Source organism: Aulonocara sp. 'chitande type north' Nkhata Bay, linkage group LG12 (genome assembly GCF_057382095.1).
Source record: "Aulonocara sp. 'chitande type north' Nkhata Bay isolate Kocher_YH1m ecotype deep benthic linkage group LG12, A_spYH_male_GT1.1, whole genome shotgun sequence".
In the NCBI taxonomy this organism is placed as follows: domain Eukaryota; kingdom Metazoa; phylum Chordata; class Actinopteri; order Cichliformes; family Cichlidae; genus Aulonocara; species Aulonocara sp. 'chitande type north' Nkhata Bay.
The window spans coordinates 17,800,667-17,823,773 of record NC_141355.1 but is presented as its reverse complement, the minus strand read 5'-3'; the positions used below and the strand labels follow the sequence as shown (position 1 = coordinate 17,823,773).

The following is a 23,107-nucleotide window of genomic DNA, read 5'->3' as shown; positions in this document are numbered from 1 at the left end:
GATAAACATCTTGAAATAATTGTAGGGAGAAGAATAGAAAAGTAAAAAAGCTAAAACAGTGGAGGGATTAAAGCAGGGTGTGACAAGTGAGTACTGAGAAACTTAAGCCTGTAGTCAAATCATCAGGTGCTTGCAGTTGGCAACCAATACCGATTTACAGATATACAGATATATACAGATTTTTAGCTAAAATATGGCTTTAACACATAAAGTGCAGGGTTATTCAGTGAAGTCAAAGTCAGATTTATTCATATAGCACATTTAAAAAACAACTGTTGACCAAAGTGCTGTACATTTAAAATAATCAAAGGAGATAAAAACATAGGAAGACATGACAAATTTAAGAAAAGAAGCATAAAATGAGAAGATTTGAGTCAGAAAAAAGACAAATAAAAGTAGTACAAACTCATTCTGATTTAAAAGCAAAGGAATAAAAGTGGGTTAACAAGAAAAAAGGGTTTTTTAAACTGTCTAATGTTGGGGAGGTCCTGATGTGAGGGGGCAGTTTGTTCCACAGTTTAGGAGCAGTCACAGCAAAGGCCCGATCACCTCTGTGCTTCAATCTGGACTTTGGGACAGCTAGGAGCATTTGATCCGCAGACCTCAATGATCTTGCAGGAGTGTACCAGTTCAAAAGATCAGAAAGGTATGAGGGTGCTAACCTGTGCAATGGCTTAAAAACGAATAATGAAATCTTAAAATCAATTTGAAAACTGACTGGAAGCCAGTGTAAGGATGCTAGTATGGGAGATATGTGGTCTTGCTTGCTCTGCCAGTTAGTAACCGTGCAGCAGTCGGCTAACTGATGACAGACTGACGCCTGAGTAAACACTCAGGTATCAACAAAAATCGAGGCGAGATGAAATGAAGGCACGGCTAGCTCTCTCAAAGTCTCTGAAACAGAAGAATGGCTTCACTTTTGCAAGCAGCCGGAGATGAAAGAAACTGGTTTTGATTACAGTACTGATCTGTTTATGAAACATTAGATTAATAACTAACTCCACATTGCATTATCAAAGAATGTAAAAGACATTTTTATTAGGCTCACGATACCTGTGATGCTGTGTATGTGTGTGTGTGTCTTGAAGTGAAAAGTGCAGGGTCACAGAAGATAAACATAATAAATTTTACAGCTACATGAGGCGTAAAAGCTGTTTTTACGATGATTTGAAGGGAACATCAGATTCAAAATTACACTGTTGAGTCACTCTCCTTACAGTCTGCATGAAAGGTGTTATGTAGGACAGAGTGTACAGTTCTCTTCACAAGTAGGATGGAAACACAGGACACGGGCCCAGGTTTGCACAAAAACCCCTCACTTAGGTGCCACATCCACCACACTGTCATTTCCACCCTGCTCTAACTTCTGCTCCTTATCACATAGTATTTTTATTTATTTAGCTCTATCATACTTTTTTAGTGCTTTCTTCGCTGTTGGCCTTGGTCACGGCCTCTGATGCATTATTATTTCACACTTCATCTCGGTTTGCCTTATGTGGACAAACTGTCTACAAACACGTGTAGGTTAAATAAAAACAACTTTTTTCTATCTTCCATCTATCAATTTCTATCGTCTATCTTTCCCATTTCTTTCTTTCTCTCTCTCTCTGGCTTTAGTGTGTCTTGCACATCTGTCTCCATCTCCTCCCTCCCTGGTTAGACTTTTTCCAACCATGTAAGCACATTCCTGTCTGTGGACGGGCCAGAGCTCCCACAGTAAGAACAGGTTCCCAGAGCCGAGTTGAGACGAACTGCAAAATGCTGACTGACTGTTTGGCTTTGTACCACTAAGTAGAAGCAAAGAGCCTGTGTGGCTGTGCATGTGTGTGTGTGTGTTCATATTATGCATAAGCAGACATGAATTCATATGCAATCCTCTGCAAAAGCTTTGTGTTTCAGAGAAGCTCAATGATGTCATGGCTATCTTTCTTTCTGTACAACAAACACACGCTGCTTTCCTCCACAGGCAAGCAGACAGGCTCAAGTTCAAATTTGACCAGTGCAGCGTTCTTGGTGTGAGAAGACAAACTGAGAAGTGAGCATGCACAGAAGGAAAACAACCAGAAAGAAACTCGAGATTGTGCTAACATTAAGGTCACAGAGAAGTCACCAGCTGTAATAACAACAAGCAGGAGTAAGCGTGTGTTGAGTGCATCTAGTTACAGCTAGGAGTAATGACCAAAGGAAAAAAATAATACTAAAAACAAGATGATAAAAACAATCAGCTGTTAAAGTACAATGTCCAAATAAGGATGTGCATTTCAAGGCCATTACTAATAAAGATATGACAAATATAAGCATGCGCTTAGCATACAAATAAAGCAGCAACACTCAAACACACAAAGTAAATAAAACAATATTAAGTAATTAAACATTATCCATCATTTATTTGTGTTTCCATACTGCTGACCAATCAATGCTAAAAGTGGAGCCGGGGAACATTAAGTGCCATAAAACTGCAACAATAATAGTTATTCATTCAACTTAAAGTCTGGTCACTTGCGCAACACAAGAACATAAAGTCTTTCTAACACAAGATAAGGGTTCACTGTTGTGCTTCTGATATGCACTGTTGTACCTTTTGTTCGTTTATTATTATTCGCTGCCCTGCATTGGCAGAACTCCAGACTTTCTCAAATCTGTTGATGGGGAGGAACATAAATGAAAGCCCACCAACGCACTTCCTTGATTTCACTGACGTCAGAAGTTCTGCTAAATTTCACACAGTCCTGTGAATTTTACATGTGCGGTTCTCATAATCTTGCATGCACGCGCGCAGGCATGCAGGCACAAACACACAGACAGACACAGATTACTTGTTAGCTTATCTCATCGGTTGTTGCTTCACTAAGGAATTTGAAAACATGCACATGGCGTTCATTGTCAAAATAGCATCAGCAGTCCAGCAGGTTCTGCACGAATCTCAGCTGGCTGGGAAAGTCAAGGTTGAGTTTACTCTAAGTGCTTAATATGAATAGTTATTATTTGGATTACTGCAGAAGCACACACAGAGCCTGCAAGCAGTGGACAAATAATAGGGATAATTATTGACTGTCATGATTGTCATGCTGCTGCATAGTGCAGGGTTCAGTTCCTGTTGTTTTAAGTCAACTCATACAACCTTTAAGTAATTCCGGGAAATGAGCAGAAGGGTAGCCTGTGTTTACAGCAATAAATATATTCTCCCATAATTGTTTTATTCTTCTTTGGACTTTAGACATATTGAGACACTGACAACAGCAGAGTACACTGCAAACACTGGAGTATACAATGTGCACTAAAGTGTGTTTGTGGGCATGTTATGTTTATATGTGCATGTAGATATGTACAATTGTGTATGTATGTACAGTATAGGTCAAAAGTTTAGGCTATTGTGAATCATCACACATTACAGTATCATATTTCAAACATAAATGTTTGTCCAATTTACTCTATTTTCTTTCGCTTTCCTCACAAAAAACTGCTCATGTGAAGTACAAATCCTACAGGCTGGCCCTTTGCCTCAGCCTGGTTTGTGAATGAGAAAGTGCTGTTCCTTTTTGAATAATGCACACATACCTGCAACTCAGTAAAGCATCTACACTGCCTCAACACTCCTGCACAGTTTGCGGGCAAGCTGCTTGCCAATAAAAGAACTGGCACTAATTCAGGCTTGGCTTTGTCACCGGAGAGCCTTGACTGAGCAAAACAAGCTAAAGCCTGCTGATTCCCACTGATGGCCATTGATTGCAGCCCCGATGATCAGCAAGTAAAGTGGTTTGGCTGAATCTTCATGTGTGGCCAAAGGGACTAACTGCACTGTATAAACAGAGCTGATTTGTACGGGTCATAAATCCATGATGGATGTGTGTGTGTGTGCAAACAAGAATTCTGAATAATCTACAAGTTGGAAATGTACAAGTTTGCACACCTACTACTACATTGTACTGATGGGTGTTTTTGTGTGTGCTAGATAACTGAAAGTTCGCACTTTCTGCAAAAACCCTAAATCTGTTTTTGTCTCCAGCAAACAGCAAACTGGAAAATAGGGGATGAAAGCTTCTGCCCAAAATAAGGGTATGTTGTTTGTAGCTTCGTTCCAGAGGGACATCCTAGTGGTGTTTGTACATGTCCACGAAAGAAAGAAATTGGGTGTGACTGAGTGTAAATGCAGATGTAACTCTCATGATCTCTTTGTGGTAACAGCAAGTGGTAAAATAATAAAATCTCTGCTTATGCATACATTAATATATTTGTGTGTGTTTGTGTGTGTAGTCACATATTTGGTTTTTACCTGTGCTGTTAGTCCGTCCACGGTAAATGTCATCGTAGGCCTTCCACTGCTCAGTAACTTGGTAGATGTGGATGAATACAACCACCACAGCAACAAGACAGATGAGAGGCACCAGCACTGCCGTGCACAGAGCTACATAGATGTTTGGGATAAAGCACCTAGAAGATAAGGAAAATAAGATGAAAGACACACTTACAAAACTTACAATAAGCCATCTTGCAACTAGGAAAAAATCTCCAGTTGTCTGATGATTGCACTGAATTATTTTTATATTCTGCAAACAACTTCAAGTAGTTGCAGCAACAAGCGGGTTCCCCAGAGGTTGAACATGCAACATTCTCAACCTATGAGCTGCTTCTTTTGACTGCAAGATGACTGCACGGGTTATCTGGTGGGAGGCAACTTATCTCCAAACAGTCAGGGTCCAAATCACACCAACTGCAATTACTCTCAGACAGAGTAGTGAAGGCTTGCAAATAACTGCTGTCTAATTTATAAAAGCAGACAGATTGGCGACATGTTGCAATTAACTTCTCTGCAACACATCTCTTTGGAGTGGGGGACTTAACATAGCTGGTTACCATCTGGTTGTATTGTAGTTATAGTCCTGTATAAGAGCGAAATGTTTGTCGTTTAGCAGTTAAATCATCATTTTGCAGCAACTATGTCACTATTTGTTATTTCTGTTTCTGTTGTGAGGTTCTGAATAGACTCTGAATATAAGCAGTTAATAAATATTGCTGTTTAATCTGAAATTTTCACACGGCTGCAATAATTTTGGCTGCTATTTCCAAACAGTGATCCTTTGTGTCACCATAGCATAAAGAACACATCTATCTCACAGATAACGTCTGGAAAAACTGAAAATATTAAACTGCTCTATATTTAATTTAATTTAATCATAACGCAACTCTTCTTTATACTTTGTTGCTTTGTGACACATCGGACACAACCACCGATAAATCCATCGGCAATTATAAGAATATATATCCATAGGGGTCACGTGATTTCCACTGTTCATCCTTTTTAACAGGTAAAGAAGAACTTTCTTTGGAGAATTATTAATACAATTTTTTTTTAAAATGTCAGTAAGAAGTTAGACTGTATAATACTGACAGTACCATCTCTATGCTGTTTTCCCGGTGAACCTCTTGAACTACCGTCTCAGGATCTTTCAGGCATGTTTATCTTTATTAAAGAAAACTGCGGTTTTCCTCTGGGAAAATCAACATCCTTGATATTTGTTGCCAAACAACTAGAACAACACTGATGTGACCACAACCTTTTCACAAAACACATTCACGCTCTGGTTCGGTGGGAGCATCAAATCAGACAGGACCTCCGCATGTTTGAGTGATTGCAGAAAAATAATTGGATCTGTCGTAGTCACAACATAAGATGAGCTATGCCAAATAAAGCGCTGGATCACCATGTCACAAAAAGACAGCCGGGCCCCTAGTCTAAATACAGTGGAAAATGGACAGCTGTACTGTTGGGGCCTTGCTAGGGGGATGACCTCTAACTATAGTGAAAGTCTCACAAGGATGGGAAATCCCAGGGATTCCTGAATTGAATGAAAAAAAAACATTACCCAGGGGTCTAACGCACCCATTTCTTAGCTTGAGAGAAAGAAAGTTAATCATGCCTTTTATGGAGGGTTTTCATCCAAAGGCTGCTGGGATTTTCTTTTAAATGTATACCACAGTAAGATCCTATGTTACCACTCTATGATAACATTTTTACTTAAATCATGTGATCACAAGACCCCATGTTTGGAAGATGCAACTTGAGACTACAAAAGGGTCAAAATATTCATGAGTGTAATCAGTCTCAAACTAGACTCATTCAAAACAAAATTTAATGCTGCTGAAATGTTTATGACCACTTTTGCTGAGCAGTTGTCCATGGGTGGTGAGAGAGGATTCAATGTTAAAGTTGGCTTTTTGTTTTCTTCCTTTTAAAGATGTACAACATATGATCCACAATAAAGATTAAAAAAGGCAGAAACCACAGGGACATTACAGTCACTCACTGCCTCATAATGTGATAACCATCAGAAGAGAGAAATCCTTAATATGCTCAATGCACATAGCTGGGGTTAAGTACAAACTGGTCTATATGAAAGACAATGTCCCAGCACAACAGTGATGGTAGAGGCATGGAAATGGTAACTTTACACCGTTCTGCACTTACTTATCCATAAATCTCCATATCTCTCTACTACAGCGTGAGTATAGTAGTGGAAAGCAAAAAGACAGAGTAAAAAAATGTGCTCCCATAAGCAATTAAGTCTAAAGGATACAAAGTCTATTGACACAAGGTGTGAGCTTAACACTTTTGTATGCAAGCAAGGCGAAACTGAAACGAGTGGTGAGAAAACAAGAGACTAGCTGTTAACACCGAAGAGGAGAGAGCGAAGGAGAGAAACAGAGCGAGAGAAGGAAAAGAAGTGAAAAGCTGCCTTATGTCCTCAAAGAGGAAGGTGTGCTCCTGGGAAACTGAATACTCCTCTATGTTCTTAAATCTCTCCTGTATGCGCTCACTGTTTCACACTCCCATCCACAGGAAACACCCACAGATACTTGATCCCAAGGATAACAGGCACACCTTAGACCATTGACTTATTATAGATGTGGTTTAGGAGTTTCAGCTTCATACTTCTTTGACTATTATTGAACATTTGTTCACAAATGAAAGACATGGAAGACGGATGCACATAAAGACACGGGCAACTCACCTGTGTTGGGACCTTTGTACGTGTTTTTTGTACACAGTGATTTCTTCTATTGTTTCTGTGCTTTAGGTAATTTAAGGGAAACAGCTATATAAGGCTCTGTATGGCGCGATTTCTCAAAGACTCCACCTCCGAGACTGAAGTTTTTCAGTGTGGGGAGAGGCATGCAAACAAACATGAGACGTTCATTCATTCAGTCATTTGATTGGGCAGGCTCACTGGCTCTGTTTGCTCTACCTAGTCTGAAGTGGAATTTCCCTAAGCTTAAAAAAGAAACTGAAATCACTGTAAACGACTCATACCAGTTTAACAAATACTCTCCTAAGTGTACTTACGATTCACTGGATACATGCCATCAGTTCAAAAAGACCACTTGTGTGTGTATTTACATGTGTTGCTAACTCACACGTCGCCTTGCACCAGTCCATATACTTCATGTATTTTCCATCCAAAGCCACCAAGTAACACGATGACCAGGACGATGATGACCAAAGCAGGAAGTCCCCACCCCAGGAGGAAGTAGAGCAGGTATCGGCGTTCTGTGTGCTCATCATTCATCACGAGCACTTGCCAGAAGTTCACCGCCTGAGAAAACAGTTTGAGAAAACAACTTATTCACGGGGATATAAAAATAAAAAAGTAACTTTTACAGACTATGAAATGTATCTTAAACTTATCGCAGCACAATAAATAAAAGGGGGAGAAAAGGCTCGACATCTTCCCCTTTGATGATTTTTAAACCTTCCTCGGTTGTGTGCACATTTGGTCTTTATAGTCAGTAAAACACAAAAACACACAAGTATATCCATCCGCATATCACACCCAAAAATATCTATGTTTGCTTAGTTATCTAGAAGGCTTTTATAGTCTCATCTATCTGCTTTACTAAGCCATCCACTGTTGCATAACTGGCTTATGTGAACACCTGTTGACAGCAAGCAGACGATGTCTTATCCTCATGTGAAGCACACTAACACTTCATTTTCTCTTTCACATTTCGCTCATATATGGTGCGTTACGAGCTGTTTTACAAGCTTTAAGCCATCTAACATACATAAAAAACAAAAGTCTATAAAGTATTACATTTGAACATGAAAAAAAGGAAATGCTATTAAAATTTATGCAACAGGTCAACAGCTGTAATGAATAACAGCTGATAATGTCTATCTGTTTGCAAGCACTTGAGCAGCACATTTGCAAAGAGGAAGATGTGATGCAACTAATGACACAAGGTCAAATGATGTTGACCTCTCCCTATGATTACTCTGCTCAACCTCTACCGTAACAATATTGTATAACCACTGACCCAAAAAGACCTTGCTTCATAACCACACCAACATGAACACAAACCCACAAACACAGATGCAGCAGATGCAGCAAACAAGACTGTACGGTTCCCGTTGTGTAACAGCTCGACTCCCCTGAGATAATACAATGATGTCAGTCAGATTCAAGAAGTGTTATTCACTGGCTGTGAGAAAACTGCAGTCATTGTGGTACAGTAAAGGGATTATGGGCAACTTTGTGCTGAGCTGTTGTTTTGCAGTGGCTATATCACTCATGGAGCCACAATAATAGGTTGGCTCAATCTCACCGCAGAAAAAAATGCAGTATTTTTTAAATATTTACTTGCAGTTATGTTTGATTGTGCAGATCATGTTGGGACTACTTCACCAAGTTTTTAGATATGAGCTATATTTAGTTTCCGCAGTGCAAATAAAGCCAAAACCGCAAGTTACCACTGAAGGTAAATACCAGTTGTAAATTGGTCACATGACCCATTGGTGTTGTATTAAAAGTCCCAAATGACTGGATGACTAATTGGCGAGGAGACAGGACAGGCATTATCACATAAAGATATTATTTAGCAAGCTAGAAATGTGTCATCCTGGCTTCACTAGCTAGCTCAGGAAAAATCCCAGAAATCCTAATCCTGATGCCTTTAAGACTTTTTTAATAATGTGCAATTTTTAGTAAGCTGATGTTAACTGCAAACCTCTGCATTCAACACATAGCTGCTCTGGACAGTGGCCACATTATTGTGTGTTTTCAAGCTTTATGCCAGTGCATATTCCCCTGATCAGGTTTTGGACGTGCCCGTTCTCACTACTCTCAATTACACACACTCACACTGCTGTTATTGATTCAGGTCTTTGTCATGCCCTGAGATGGGCTGCTGGCGCCCACTCATATAAGCCACTTATCTGAAAGCAGCTACCTGATCTGAGGGAAACTTGAGTGGTGAGACATCACTGGGGTCAATGCAGAGATGTTGGTGAGGATGGAAGGGTCTCGGTTCCCCGCATCAGTGAAAGCCAAGGTGGCGGTAATATTTTTCTTGTCAGCTACATTCACAGTTAGAGTTGACATTTATGAAATAACAAGATATTTTTTGAAGGGGTGTTAAAGAACAATGCCATGGTCCTGGCCTTTACGTTGTATTACTTTTTCTTCCTCTCTTCCTTTTGTCCTGCTTTGTTTGCCCGTCTTTTTTGAAATTGTGCTTCTAATGAATAACACTTCCTTACCTTTGTAACATATCTGCCTTTTCTATCACACAGTCTGGCTCTCTATTTAAATTCAACCTTAACGAACAGGGCATGTTATGAAACAAAACAAATCTGTGAGTGAGTATATAAATAAACCAACAAAAGCCTAAGTGTTTTTTCTTCATGCTTCATTAATCCTCCTATTTGAATTCTTTACAGGGTGAATCACTGTTTGTGTCCTTCACTCGATCCAGTCAGCTGTTACCCTACTAACTACTACCATGTCTGTCTAAAACCAGCTTGCACGTCACAACCAATTTTATTTGAGCTCCAGATCTGCCCATCCAAATTCTAACACCGCTTAAGCCACATGAAAGCCTTCGGCCTGAGACTTTATCCCTTAAAATCTCCCAGAAGTCATAGTAAACAATCAGATATGAGAAAAAGCCCACTGCGTCCAACACGTACGCCGTTGCATGGTTCCAGTATTACCCTGCTGTGGTCAGCTTATGCCACAGCTAATCTTATAATACTTTACCAATAACATTATTACATACTATGTTCCCTATGTAAACACTGGTTATGTTCACGTACGCATGTCACATGTTACAAAAGGTTGAAGATTGATGAGAACAAGGCAAATGTTATGCAAGAGAAGGACAACAGGTGGGAAAAGATGGGTAGATGGGGAAGTTCATTTAGGGATACCATTCCTATTGGTAACATGTGTCTTATGTGACGGTATTTTTGTTACTGTGAATTCAGTTTGACTCATAATAGCATAAATTGTGATTTATGATGGTGATAAATCTCATTTCCCTTCTTAAAAAAACAAAAAATGACAACAACTGAGCCTTCAGCTTGATTGTCATCAAGTGGATTTAAGATTGTTTGGAAGAATTACACAACAAATACATATGTATGGCACAGACAAATAATATAGATAAAGTTATTGTCTAATGTCTGTCAAATCTATTTAATCAGGTTATATTTCAAAAATTACAAATAAATAAACAAACATCCAAGGATTTCCTGTATTACGCAACTACCTTTGTTTCTTTGCAGTTCAGGACTCGTTAGGAGGCGGATTACTTAGGAAAAGGATTTATCACAGCAGCAGCACTAAAGCTGCTGATGAAACCTCTCCCTGCATTCCTTTGCTATTGCAGCAGGTCATAAGTCATCAATAAACTCTTTCCAGGATTACAACTACAATTACAATGCACAGATGTATGTTTACAGTCTTCATGTTCCTAAAAATCCTGGGTGGCTTTGGTGTTGACCAATATAATGCAAAGAAAGAAATAAGAGAATAAGAAGGTCTTGTTAAGAAAGAGCTGTTTAGGGTCCTTGTAAGGTATTATAAGGTGATCCTGGGCAAAGGGCATGCCAGTGCAGTGTACTGGTAACTTTATGACTGCCCCAGTAGATGTGGTAAAACAATCAAATTTCACTGCCTGTTGCACATAAACCAAATGCCATATGTATGAAATAAAAAGAAAGAATAGGAACCTTGGCAATGCCAAATTATGAGATAAAATAGGCAGCACAGACGTCCCAAAGGACCTAAGCTCGGTCATTCTCGACCACAATCGGTTGCATGTCCCATTTTGACTTCAGCACTTCCAGGCAGTACTCATGGCAGATGTTTCTATATGCTATACTGGCAACTTGGTTATGGCGTCCCATGCATACCCTGCCTGCTAGCATCTTTCACACTGCTGTTATGTGCTGGATTGCCTCAGGGGCATCTTTTTACAGCCTGCATCTGGGGTCTTGCTTGGTGTGGTAGATCCCAGCTTCTATTTATGTTGTGCTCCGAGCTTGATCCTGTGCTGCGATGATTAGTGCTTCTGTGCTGTCTTTCAGTCCAGCCACTGGTGGGATCTCTGGATCAAGCCACTTCTTCTATCTGCTGGTACATACTGTGCAGGGGCCTGTCCTTCCGTGATGGTTGTTCTCCATCTCCACTTCTTTCTTGGGTTTCTATTGCCTGAGGTATTCACTAAGCACATGGTCTGTTGTGGCTATTTTCCGTAAAGTGTCACAGTGCAGGATTTGGGGTGAAACCCACCATATGTGGTCAGGAGCCTCCTTGTCTTCATGTCAGTGGCTTCCTTTGGCCAGTTTATTATCCCAGCAGGGTATCTGATCATGGGCAGGGCATATGTGTTGTTCTTCCCATTCAGCGGACTCCTCAGGACTCGCCTTACCCTCTGCAGGTACTTGGTGGTTGCAGCTTTCTTAGGCGCCTCTTCGTGTTTCCCATTTGCCTGTGGGATTCCCAGGTACTTGTAGCTGTCCTTAGTGTCTGCAATGTTGCCTTCTGGTAGTGAGATCCCCTCAGTTCTGAGTATGTTCCATCTCTTTGTTACCATCTGCCTACACTCCAGTCCAAATGACATTCACATTCACATGTTATTACTATAGATCCTAGTGTTGTGGATCAGTGAATCAATGTGTCGTTCACTATTGGCATACAGCTTGACGTCATCCATGGCGCCTGATGATTGTTCTATTCCGTAGTTGGTATCTGTAGCCAATCTTGTCAATGACACTTGATGGTGACATGTGCTATAGGCTTGAAGTTGGCCTCTAGTGTTGTTCACCACATCCCCATTGAGTTCCTGATGAAGGCTCCAAACTGTTTTTCCAATCGGGTATTCCTTGCCAATTCCTTTTTGTGCCCCGTTTATGTATTGAGCCATGTGCCACTATGATGTCTGACAGGAGCTTCCACGTGGTACTGAGGCAGGTAATTGGATGGGACTGGTCCTTTCTGGAGATCCTTGGGGATTAGGACTGTTTGGCCTTCGGTTAGCTATTCTGGGTGTCTCTCGTCAATTAGCAGAGTATGCCTTGGTTCTTTGGAGCGGTTTATTCCCCTGGCTTCTGTCTCTCTGGTATACCTCTTCAAGTGAGGTCAGCTGCTCTTGCACCTAACGCTCCTTCAGTCATACTTGGTACCCAGTCTTGGGTGACCTGACGTCCTTTCTCCCCCTTGCCGTAGCACATGTGTTGTATCTCATCGATCTTCAGTTGTCATAGCAGTCGCTTCTTCCAAATGTTGTTTACACAAATGCAAAAGGCAGTTACAGAAAGATACATTTTTTCCACTTGTCGGAAATCAAAAGTGTTTTTTTTTTCCTCCTCACATGTATCTAGTGTTCACTGTGAACCTATCATTACCTGTATGAGCATCCAAAAGAACTGACTGAGATGGAAATAATGAGAGAAGAGCGCCAGAGTAGCACAGCTGTCCTCTGAAAACACTTGGCCACGGAAAGCTGACACCAGGAAACAAATCTGCAGACAAACATGATAAAAAGAGAAACACACATTTGAAATAGTTTAGTATTGTCTTTAACTCAACTTTTCATCCTTGTGACTATAAAGACAAAGCAACAAGTTTTCATTTCAACTACTGCATATGCAGATTTTACACAACACAGTCAGATTTTGCATGCCTGCCAAACTGACACCCACACAGGCTGAGTGCAGTGTCAGCAGTCCACATTGAGCATGAGGCCATTTATTGCCTGTTATATAGTGTATACATTTTTAAAGAAGACTGCAGGACTCTGATATGCACACCTCCCAAAGAGAGATATCCCATCCTGCAGACCTGTTACATCACCTTGCAGCAAGCTCTGAAGGCGGAAGGAAAAGTAAAAGCATCTACAACACTGATAAATATGTTTTGTCATATCGTCCTTTCATCCCACACGCACACAAAGAATGCAAAAATGTGTGGGTGATGCACGTTACAAAAACAGCTTGTGGAAAGTGTGCATATGTGTGTGTGTGAGAGAGAGCGAGCAAGAGAAGGCAAAAGAGACAGCAGCAAGGGAGAGCGAGTTTCATAAGCATGAATGCAATGGGGCAAAAATGCAATCTATATGATTAGAGGCAGGATTGTGTCGAAAACCCATGAGGACAGCACAAAATACTGCTGCTCTGTTGTCCATCAGAAAGTTTTATTAAACTCTAGTGCCAAAGCGGCCGGGTGATTGTTACATAACCTGCAGCCTGTCGGATCACTGCCAGTGCCATGGACCAGATAGGGGGTGAATGGACGACAGCAGGAGTTGAGAGTTGTGGGAAGAATGATAACTTGGTCTCAAGTGTTGCCTACATTTTCATTATTGTCAACAAACAAGTAGCAAAAACGGCTTTAGGTAATAAGAAAGGTGCCTGCTGAATAAATTTCAATTTTAACTAGCATCTAATCTTTGAGTAATTAGGTCTGACTTTAACAGTCACAGTTTTTACAGATCAGATACCAGATACAGATATCTACCTCTCTGAAACACCTCAGTGTATACTGATACTACAATATACATTATATATAGACCGTGCGCTTTAGTAAGCCAGTAGCACTCTGTGGTTTCATTGATTTCATCACGTCAGTCTGTACAGTTACCGCATAAGCATGGTGAAACCTGTTTTCCAAACTCATCGACCCACAGCTTATACTTGTTGCCTTTTAGATGACACCACAAATACTGCATGTTTAAATAGGCTGACGTCATGCAGTCACTTCTCGAATGTCTATTCTTTATAGGTTTTCCACTGAAATTTTGGTCGGTCATATTTTCTAACTTTTTGTTAACCTAGGAAATCCCAAAATGTCCATTTCTGGATTTTCCAGCACTTCCCAACCCTGTCTGCATCCTCTTGCTGAGCGAGAGGAAAAGTCAGTCCCTATTTTAAGGAAACTAAGAATCATAAGTCACTTTCTCATTGGTACACCAAGCCCTGGAGGGTGTGTATGTGGATAGGATGGCATAGGAAGGAAATTCGTGCATGAGCTACCAGGAATGATGCCTGAATCAACAAGCTGTTTGGGTAGCTTATGGGAAAAAAACAGGGTTAGGTATTTTTAGCAGAGTTATGCTTATGTCGCCTAAAAGCAAAATGATGGGGGGAAATTACCAAATGCTTAAAATCTGCAAGATATAAAATCATGAGCCAACGTGATGTAGATATATGCACCAAGATTATAACTTTGAAAAACCAAGCAGAGTAACAATAAATACTAAACATTCTCTTTAATGTGTACTTCAGTTTATCAGCAGCTGTGATAGCACAGGTAATATTGTTTTCACCTTGAGTGTGTGAGTTTGTATGCATCATCATGGCAAAATTGGAATAGATAACTTTTTTTTTGTAAATAATTTAGTAGGTGCTTACATGTTGAGACATTGGAGCTGTGATTGTGTAGCTAAGATGTTGCTTTCGCCATTTGTGTGGACAAATGATGGTTCAAGAGACACCACAGAGGTGATTCAAATATCTGGGAGAAAACTGCAAACGTACAAGATAAAGTCACAAAACTTCACAAGTACGTAGCTGGAATCGAAATAAACAGCCTGCTGGGAGATGGGTGTGGCCTGACCATAGGTACTAAGCAAAAAGTGCCAGAGCAAGAAGGGCAAGAGTGACTAGAAAGTATAATTACCTCGTGTAATAACGTGAGGTCCAAGGCCTCACTGGCATCTTGGCTATGTTCATTGTAAGAGTTTCATGATTTTTTAGGTCAGATTCTGTGTCCGTTTCATGCAATAATACAGCTTTGACCAATGAATCCACACAAGTTTACCATAGCCTTTTGTGAAATAGCTTAATAGTCGCAGGAAGTGAACCTAATGGCAGGCGGTGACAAAATGACAGGTACAGAGAAACAGCTATGTATGGGGGAAAGGCAAAGGACTGAAATGAACATATGCAGTGCTTTGAACATGTAACTGCCTCTTAGAAATGCACGAGGCTCTGTTTTTGTACTGTTCTTGTTCTCAACAACAGAAGCGAGGTAAAAGCAACCACTCTGAATAAGTTAAAGATTTGATTTGATTAGAACTCGTCTGTTTTTTATCTGCCTTGTCCAACAGGCATTCAGTAGGTAGTAGTACAAACAGATACACACAAGCACATGAGGAGCAGGCTCTCTTTTTTGCTTTTGTTCTCACTCTATTGTTACCACTCAACAGGGACATATTAATACATCACACTTCATATCATGTGGTTGACAACTAACTCTTATGTAGGGCACTGAATCAAAGTTAGCTAAATCTGTCACGACTTGCTATGGTATTGTTCTCCGTGTTTTTGTGTTAGGTTTCACTTCCTTCGGCTCATTTTCCCGATTAGTATCTGTAACTGTCCTTACACCTGCTTCATCTCCCCTCGTTACCTGTGTATGCATATCTTGTCTGAGTCTCCCCTTGTCCTTTGTTTCATAATCCCTAGTGCTTGTGTGTTTTCTAGTTCCACGTTTCCCAGGAGATTCTTCGCGTTTGAATCATCTGCGCCTGCTTAGTCGCTGTCTATTTTGTATTTTAGGTGAAGAGTTCAGCATTAAAGCTGCTTTTTGAGTTCATGTTCTTTCTCCCAAGTCCTGCATTTGAATCCACATCTTGCCTGCCACACAGCCGCACCCTGACGCTTACAGTGTTTTAATCATTATGATTACTCCCCTTATTATGTGGCCAAAGAAATTTTATTAAACTTGATGAGAGGAGTGATCATTTGGGTAGTAGTCACTGTTCAGATGGAAATCTTATAATGGGATTATAGCCAACTGTCAGAATGGTAATGAATCACTGGTTACATTAAACACAAACTATATTTATATTTTTTAATAGGATGCCTCTGTTACAGGGCTCAGTTTGTCATGGATAGCTATAACTAATTAGCTAACAGAAGTTAGCAAAGAAGGTATGAATGTCATTGTTCAGTCCACTCGCAGTGTGACCTACCAATATGGAATAGGTTGGTAGAGTAAGGGGATGTGACAGGTGTGGACATGAAGTTTATCAGGTAGTTTATAAGCTACTGATCTGCTTTTTGTCTCCAGGCTCTTTTTTCCCCTATTGTGTAACACACTGGGAGTCAACCTGTCTAGACCCTCAGGCTATAGACTTATTCACAGCCGACACTGGGAGGTGATACAGGACTCTAAATACAAGTCCTGTCAGTGAAGTCTGTGCTGTGTGTGTGCTTGCATGTTCTTGTGTCTGATAAAACAGGAATCACCAAAGCTCACACACATCCAGCTGTCCTGGTAATCGATTGCCCCAGTATACAAAGATACAATTCAGGCATGCAGTTTTTTTCCACAACATAACTGAAAACAAGTAAATAACAAAGAAAATTAGACAGAAAATAATACAGAAGCAGCTCTTCATCCACAGACGTTGTCATCAGACCAATGACGTTGAGCTTCAATAACTATTCATTCATCGCTTTGGCTAAATTTCCAAGAAATGTCAGAAAGCCCCCATTTGTTTTGTGGCCTGGAAGCACCCCATTCACTGCTGTTATTGTGCTTTGTTTTGTTCCTACTGCCTTGGGAATAATTTTACTTTCACTGGACAAGATGTAAACACATTTTTGTATTGTATAGGGGGCGATCATGGCTCATGAGTTGGCAGTTCATCTTATAATCAGAAGGTTCGAGCCCCGGCTCCGACAGTCTCAGTCGTTGTGTCCTTGGGCAAGACATTTCACCCGTTGCCTACTGGTGGTGGTCGGAGGGCCCGGTGGCGCCAGTGTCCGGCAGCCTCGCCTCTGTCAGTGCGCCCCAGGGCAGCTGTGGCTACAATGTAGCTTGCCATCACCAGTGTGTGAATGGGTGGATGACTGAATGTAGTGTAAAGCGCTTTGGGGTCCTTAGGGACTAAGTAAAACACTATACAAATACAGGCCATTTAACATATTGTAACAAACTGGCATAAAAATAACTAAATGCCCTTTTTCATGAACTTTTCCTGGCAATCTAAATGATACCGACAGCAACATCGTCAAGATAAAGACAAAAGAACACATAATGTACAGTGCAAAATGCCACCAAAAACACATATTTACTTGTTAACACGACAAAGGAGAAATCCTACAACATCAAACTGCACAGAGGCAAAATATTTAGGTGCTGTTGGCTGCAGCTCTAATACTCGCAGTGAGTGTGCAGCTGATCGATCGCCCTGTATGCTGAGCTAAGTGTACTAGGATGGCTAAAAATAGAATCTGCCATATGCATTACATCACTGATGGAGTGGGGTCTAAGCTGTCTGCCAGAGTATCCATCTCATATTGTGTCCCGAAACACTTAACCTCTGCGTTCCCCTGCTCCTCCACCTCCAGCTTTCCTCGTCACATCTTTTTTTTCCCTTCTTCCCCCTTCTCCCACCCCATCCGCTGCTCCACCCTTCATCCCATCTCCCCCTCCTCTTCTCTCGCCTCCCTTCTCCTTCACCACCCCCTACTCTCTAACAGCTACCGGTCTGATCTAGCTGGCTCCAGCATCAGCCTGCACCCTGGGTGTTTCCTCTTATGCCTTTGTTCAGAAAGAGCTTAAGAAAACAAAAGGGGAAAAGAAATATATAACGTTACCACTTCACTCTCATTTCCACCATAATTTTCTCACTTACCGTGGACCAGTTTTATTTCTCTAATCGCAATCATTCATACCTCCTCATCTCACAAACACCTCAGAAACACCTTTCTAGAATATGCAGAATTACATCAGAGTCTTTGCATGCTTCAGCCCCTCAATGTGCTGATACATATAGTGCAGCCAGTTGCAAGAAACAGGTGACACAAAAGTGGCTGAGAGGTGGGTTAGTGGGCCAGTGTGTGTTGCAAAGAAGAAGAAGCGATTGAGCATTTGCTGACATGACGCAGCTTTATCAAAATACTGAAAATGATTCCTCCTACTGTCACATTTTCAGAGTAGCACTCTTGCTTTTTAAAAAAAAAAAAGAAACTATTTAAGTATTTTTGCAACTTAAAGCCTCTGTATGCAACTCACAAAATCACATATGCTCCCAACATATCTGATAATGATCAGCTATTTCAAGTGTGCTCAGTTGCTTAAGGTCTGAGGGAAAAGTAAAGTTCACAGGTGTTTTGGGTTGAATCTTTGGTTGGGACATACTTGCTGAGCCAGCTGTTAGCAAATAAACACCCACCCTCTTTGTTCTGTTTCACATCCAAACAGCCACAACGCTGCAGCTACTTTTGCTTACGTGAGGACAGACTGCAGTGCTGTAATTGGATGTATGTGATTGCACGAAACAGGAAGATGATATCAGGAGCGTCCGCCGTGTATTTTGGGATCAACTGATATACTGTATTTCCAGAATAAACAATAGTGTGAGAGCCTGCAGGTCTCAAGCTTTCAAAGGCAGAGGTGATTCAGCAATAGGGGACAAACTCAAAAGCTGTCAACAAATTCACAGTGTCATTAGGGTCATTATTTAAAGTCTGGGGAATGTGGAAATCCAGGCTTGTTTATGCTGTCTCTTTGACTTTGTGAAGACCCCTCGTCCTTATATTCACACAAAAAGTGAATGAAAAATATCAATAGATATCAATACATAAACAATCTACTGATACTCTGTTGAAACTAACCACATTGTTGTTTTTGTTATTGCTGGATCTTTTTGTCACTGCTTATTCTATACTCACACAGCTACCAGCAATAATGCTAACTCCTCCATACAGAGGACTCAATAGTACCACCCACATGAAGCAGTTTTAGCTGCATTCCTAATAGGCCTCCTCTTTCTCCTATTTAGTCTTCAGTCAAAGAGCCTCAGTACTGCTGGAAACTGAAGCTGCTTTTGATCTCAACATGGCTACTTTTAAGAAGTCTCTTGAATTTGTTTCTTCAACATCTGGTGAGAGGAAATCTGGAGACCAGACAGAAAACTCTCTGCAAGCAATGGGACACACACACACACACACACACACACACACACACACACACACACACACACACACACACACACACACACACACACACACACACACACACACACACACACACAGCTATAAAAACATTGTAACCAGCTGTTCAAGGTCAGCTCCCTAAGCTCACACACTCAATGGGTCTACTTTGCCCTACCACAAACCTCTGTGTGTCCCACAGTGCATTCATGATGTGGGTGTGATTCAGCCCTCATACTGACTTCTTCAGTTTTCTGCCATGGTTTGACCAGTAAAGACATTTGCTTTATGTTATTCTGCATAAACGGATGAAATGTCATACAGCAAAACATCAAGGAGGCTAAAATATAGGTCAAATTGTGTTCTATTCACAAATGTTGAGAAATTCTCTACTACAATCATTCACATCTGATTATGACAACCCTGCCATGAACAGTCTTTCCACGCTTACCTGCTTCTTCCAGATTAGCAATATTTCTAAGGTTCGGGATAATTGCAAGTCTAACTACAGTGATCACAAAGCCTGCAGAAACCTACACTGACCTTCTTAAGCTGTTTCATTCATTTCCGTCTAACAAGCCATTGATTAAGAAAACTGATTGATCTGGAGCAGTCCTCAGGGTGTGGCAATGGCTGGCTGTAAAGCCAATCAATTTGTGAAAAACTCTGGATAAGATATTGCTTGCTCCATTCATGCTACTCCTGCCAGCATATCTATCATATACTCTACTTTGGTGTCTCCCTTTGTAATTTAGACTTAATAAGACCAACTGCTGTGACATCATGCATTTAATAAAGTCTCAATTGGCCCTTTCTATCTAACTCAATAAATTATGACTAAACAGGTTGCTTGGACCTTCAACTTAATCTTCTAGTTGTAATTTAACTGGGGGCTCTTGTAATTTTTGCAAGGTACTTGCAGATTGCTTGGATATAAACAATATCTTGACTGCACACTTTTTAACTAGCAGTTAAAATTCTGCCTAATGAGGAAACTTGTTTACAACTTGCATTCCACAACAGGTGAATTCATTCAAAGAAAACTGAGATGGAAATGTGAGTCAAACATGTTCCCTCCTGTGCCTGTGAAGGATTTTCTGTGGGCTTCAAAAAGCTCTAGTCATAAAAATGAGCAGAGCTCAGGGAAGTCATTGATCAGAAACTTCATTCACCGCTGCTGTTGAACTTGGCTCTCGTCATGGAGCTATAGTGACCCCTACAGGTTATTGCGATGAGGGTTTGGTTGCTCAGCCAAAGTTTGTAAGGCAGGGGTTATGTGTGTATATTGGGGGGAGTGGGTTAAATGAGTGGGTCACTTCTTAACAAGATTGCAAACATTTGTGTTTATATCACGTACTCCTGTCTGACCATTTCCATGATCCATGGACCATGGAACCCTTTTTTTTTTTTTTTAATAATATGAGTTTTCATCATTTAAAGCTCAAGTTATTAAATCATGTTCAGGAAAATACTGCAATTAGACACACATTACAAACAAACTGCCAAGGCAGACTGATTACAATCTCCTGGTAACCCAAGAACAAAAGGCCTTTATATAGATATGTCTCAGTCTTTTCAGGAAATATGCCGTTTCCTTCCTAAGTTCATTATTTTATGACTCACTGAGGAAGTTGGGTGGCTCACATTTTCTATTTCGGTCCATTGAGTTAGCAAAACAGAGCTAACTCTGTTAGCTCTGCAATGAAACTGCAATGAACTGCAATGAAAGTTTGTAGATTTTACAAACTTTCATTGCAGTTTGTAAAAACTACAACAGCTTTAAAGGACTCACAAAAATGTGTACTGTACAACGTGGCAGTAGCAGAACCATTACTGCGAGTCTGCTATACGTGACAACAACAGGGAGACATCCTGCTCAACTCAACCTAGAAAACGTGTGCAAACATCATGCTGGAATGGCCTCAACAGTTTCGGTGTAAACTTCCAATGTTCACTCAACTCAACATACAAAGCTCTGCCAAGACAAGCTGTCAAATTCCAAAAATAGAACAGATGATATTGGGGACTTTGACAACTGTAGGCTCCCACTTTGTTTATCATTCACAGTGTCAACAGTCCTGATGGCAAACTGAATGACTCCACATAATCAGGTTAAAGGTGACTGGGGAGTTTAGCAAGTACATTTCTAATCATTGCATTTTAAATCAGCTTGCAGTCACAACACTTTGGCCTTAAATTTAAAAGGAGCTTGCGTGACAGAAAAACATATTTACAGAAATGACAGTAACTGCAGAATAAAACAGGCCCTTGACTTAACTTGCCACAGGAGAGTCTATGCACAGACGGTTTATATAATACCTTTAACTGTTAAAGCAGGTAATGAATGTAAGTTTTAGGCAAGAAAGTTTTTAGAACTCAGTTTTACAGTTGTCCATAAGAATATACTTTCAGGACGTATCACAATTATTATTCACAGTTTTTCAAAAAACAAAAAAAAAAAAAACACACTCAGAATTAACTGCTTTTGGGACTTGCTCTTGGATGCATCCTCTTTTTCACAGCTACCAGGCAGGCAACTGTAGAAAATGATCTACTGTGACTTTTAGCTTTATGTGTAAAAATACAAGTTCAGATGCTTCTAAGGTCACCATAGCCCACTTTCAGAAAAGAATTATATGTAACTTTCAGAGGCTACAAAGGTTAGACTCTCTGAACACAACATATGGTTAAACAACCACTAGAATTAATCCATTTGCATTGCTACATATTAACAAATAAACAGGCACACATGCAGCTAGAAGATCAAAAACACAGATATGTAATGTCTTTTAAACATATGCAAATGCAAAGTTAGTAGTACTTCTGCAGTGTAATGCAAACGAGCAGTAAGCTGTCTAGAGTGCAGTTTACTTTATCTGCACAAAAAGTCATCAGTGATGAAGATAATCAGGCTACAATATACAGCGGCGTGAAAAAGTGTTTGCCCCCTTCTTGATTGACGTATTTGTCACACTTACACGTTTCAGATCATCAAACTAATTTTAATGTTAGACAAAGATAACCTGGGTAAATACTAAATGCAGTTTTTAAATGATGATTTCATTGATTAAGAGAGAAAAGTTATCCAAACTTAACCTGTCTCGTTAAGTTTAAATCATTAAATCATGAATTAACTGTGACTAAGTTCAACTTCAGTAAAAACACTCTGGCCTGATTACTGGCAGACCTGTTGAATCAAGTCCCAAACCCCTTAAATCAGGGGTGTCAAACTGAAATACACAGTGGGCCAAATTCAAAACTGGAACAAAGTCGCGGGCTAACGTTAATACTTATTGAAAAAAAATCTTCCTCCAGATATAAGAATGAATCTTTTCTTATGGACTCAAATAAGTTTTGCTGGAAAGCTGAATATGGAACAAGCAAAGCTTAATACTAAACAATATATATATTAGCTGTATAATACCAGTAGGCCAGCTCTAATAGTAATTTGGTATGGCTTCGCGGGCCAAATGTAATTAGGCCAAATTTGGCCCGCGGGCCAGAGTTTGACACCTATGACTTATGGCAAAGTTACAGTCTCAATCTTATTCTATATTTTTTCTCAGTGTCTTCTTGAGGGACAGTATGTGTATATGTGTACGTGATATTTAATGAATGTTTAAGTGCAGGTTATTGTGCAGACTCAGCACTGAGCATCAAAGAGTTGATTTGTAGTGTGTCACATCAGTGTGGTGGCAGCTGTCCTGGCAGCCATTTTTGGAATTCCATAATATACTATGATTCATATCAGTATGATATGTGAACTGAACTTCAGGTAAGAAGTTATGACCTGCAGGCTATCTGGGTCAGATATAAACCAAGTTTAGGTGGAGTTTATTTTCGTTATGCTGACTTTTTACAGTCAGTTACAACAACTCGTAC

At 40.3% G+C, this 23,107-nt stretch overlaps 1 protein-coding gene across 1 annotated transcript in view; it reads right to left on the bottom strand.

Annotated features, from left to right (window-relative positions):
• adgrv1 (adhesion G protein-coupled receptor V1) overlaps positions 1-23,107 on the bottom strand; it is a 127,571-nt gene that overhangs the window by 15,537 nt on the left and 88,927 nt on the right. The window contains exons 90-92 of the mRNA XM_086313987.1: positions 12,686-12,802; positions 7,414-7,592; positions 4,274-4,431 (exon numbers count right to left, since the gene is read on the bottom strand). Coding sequence (XP_086170113.1) covers positions 4,274-4,431; positions 7,414-7,592; positions 12,686-12,802 — 454 coding nt within the window. The remainder of the gene's footprint in view (positions 1-4,273; positions 4,432-7,413; positions 7,593-12,685; positions 12,803-23,107) is intronic.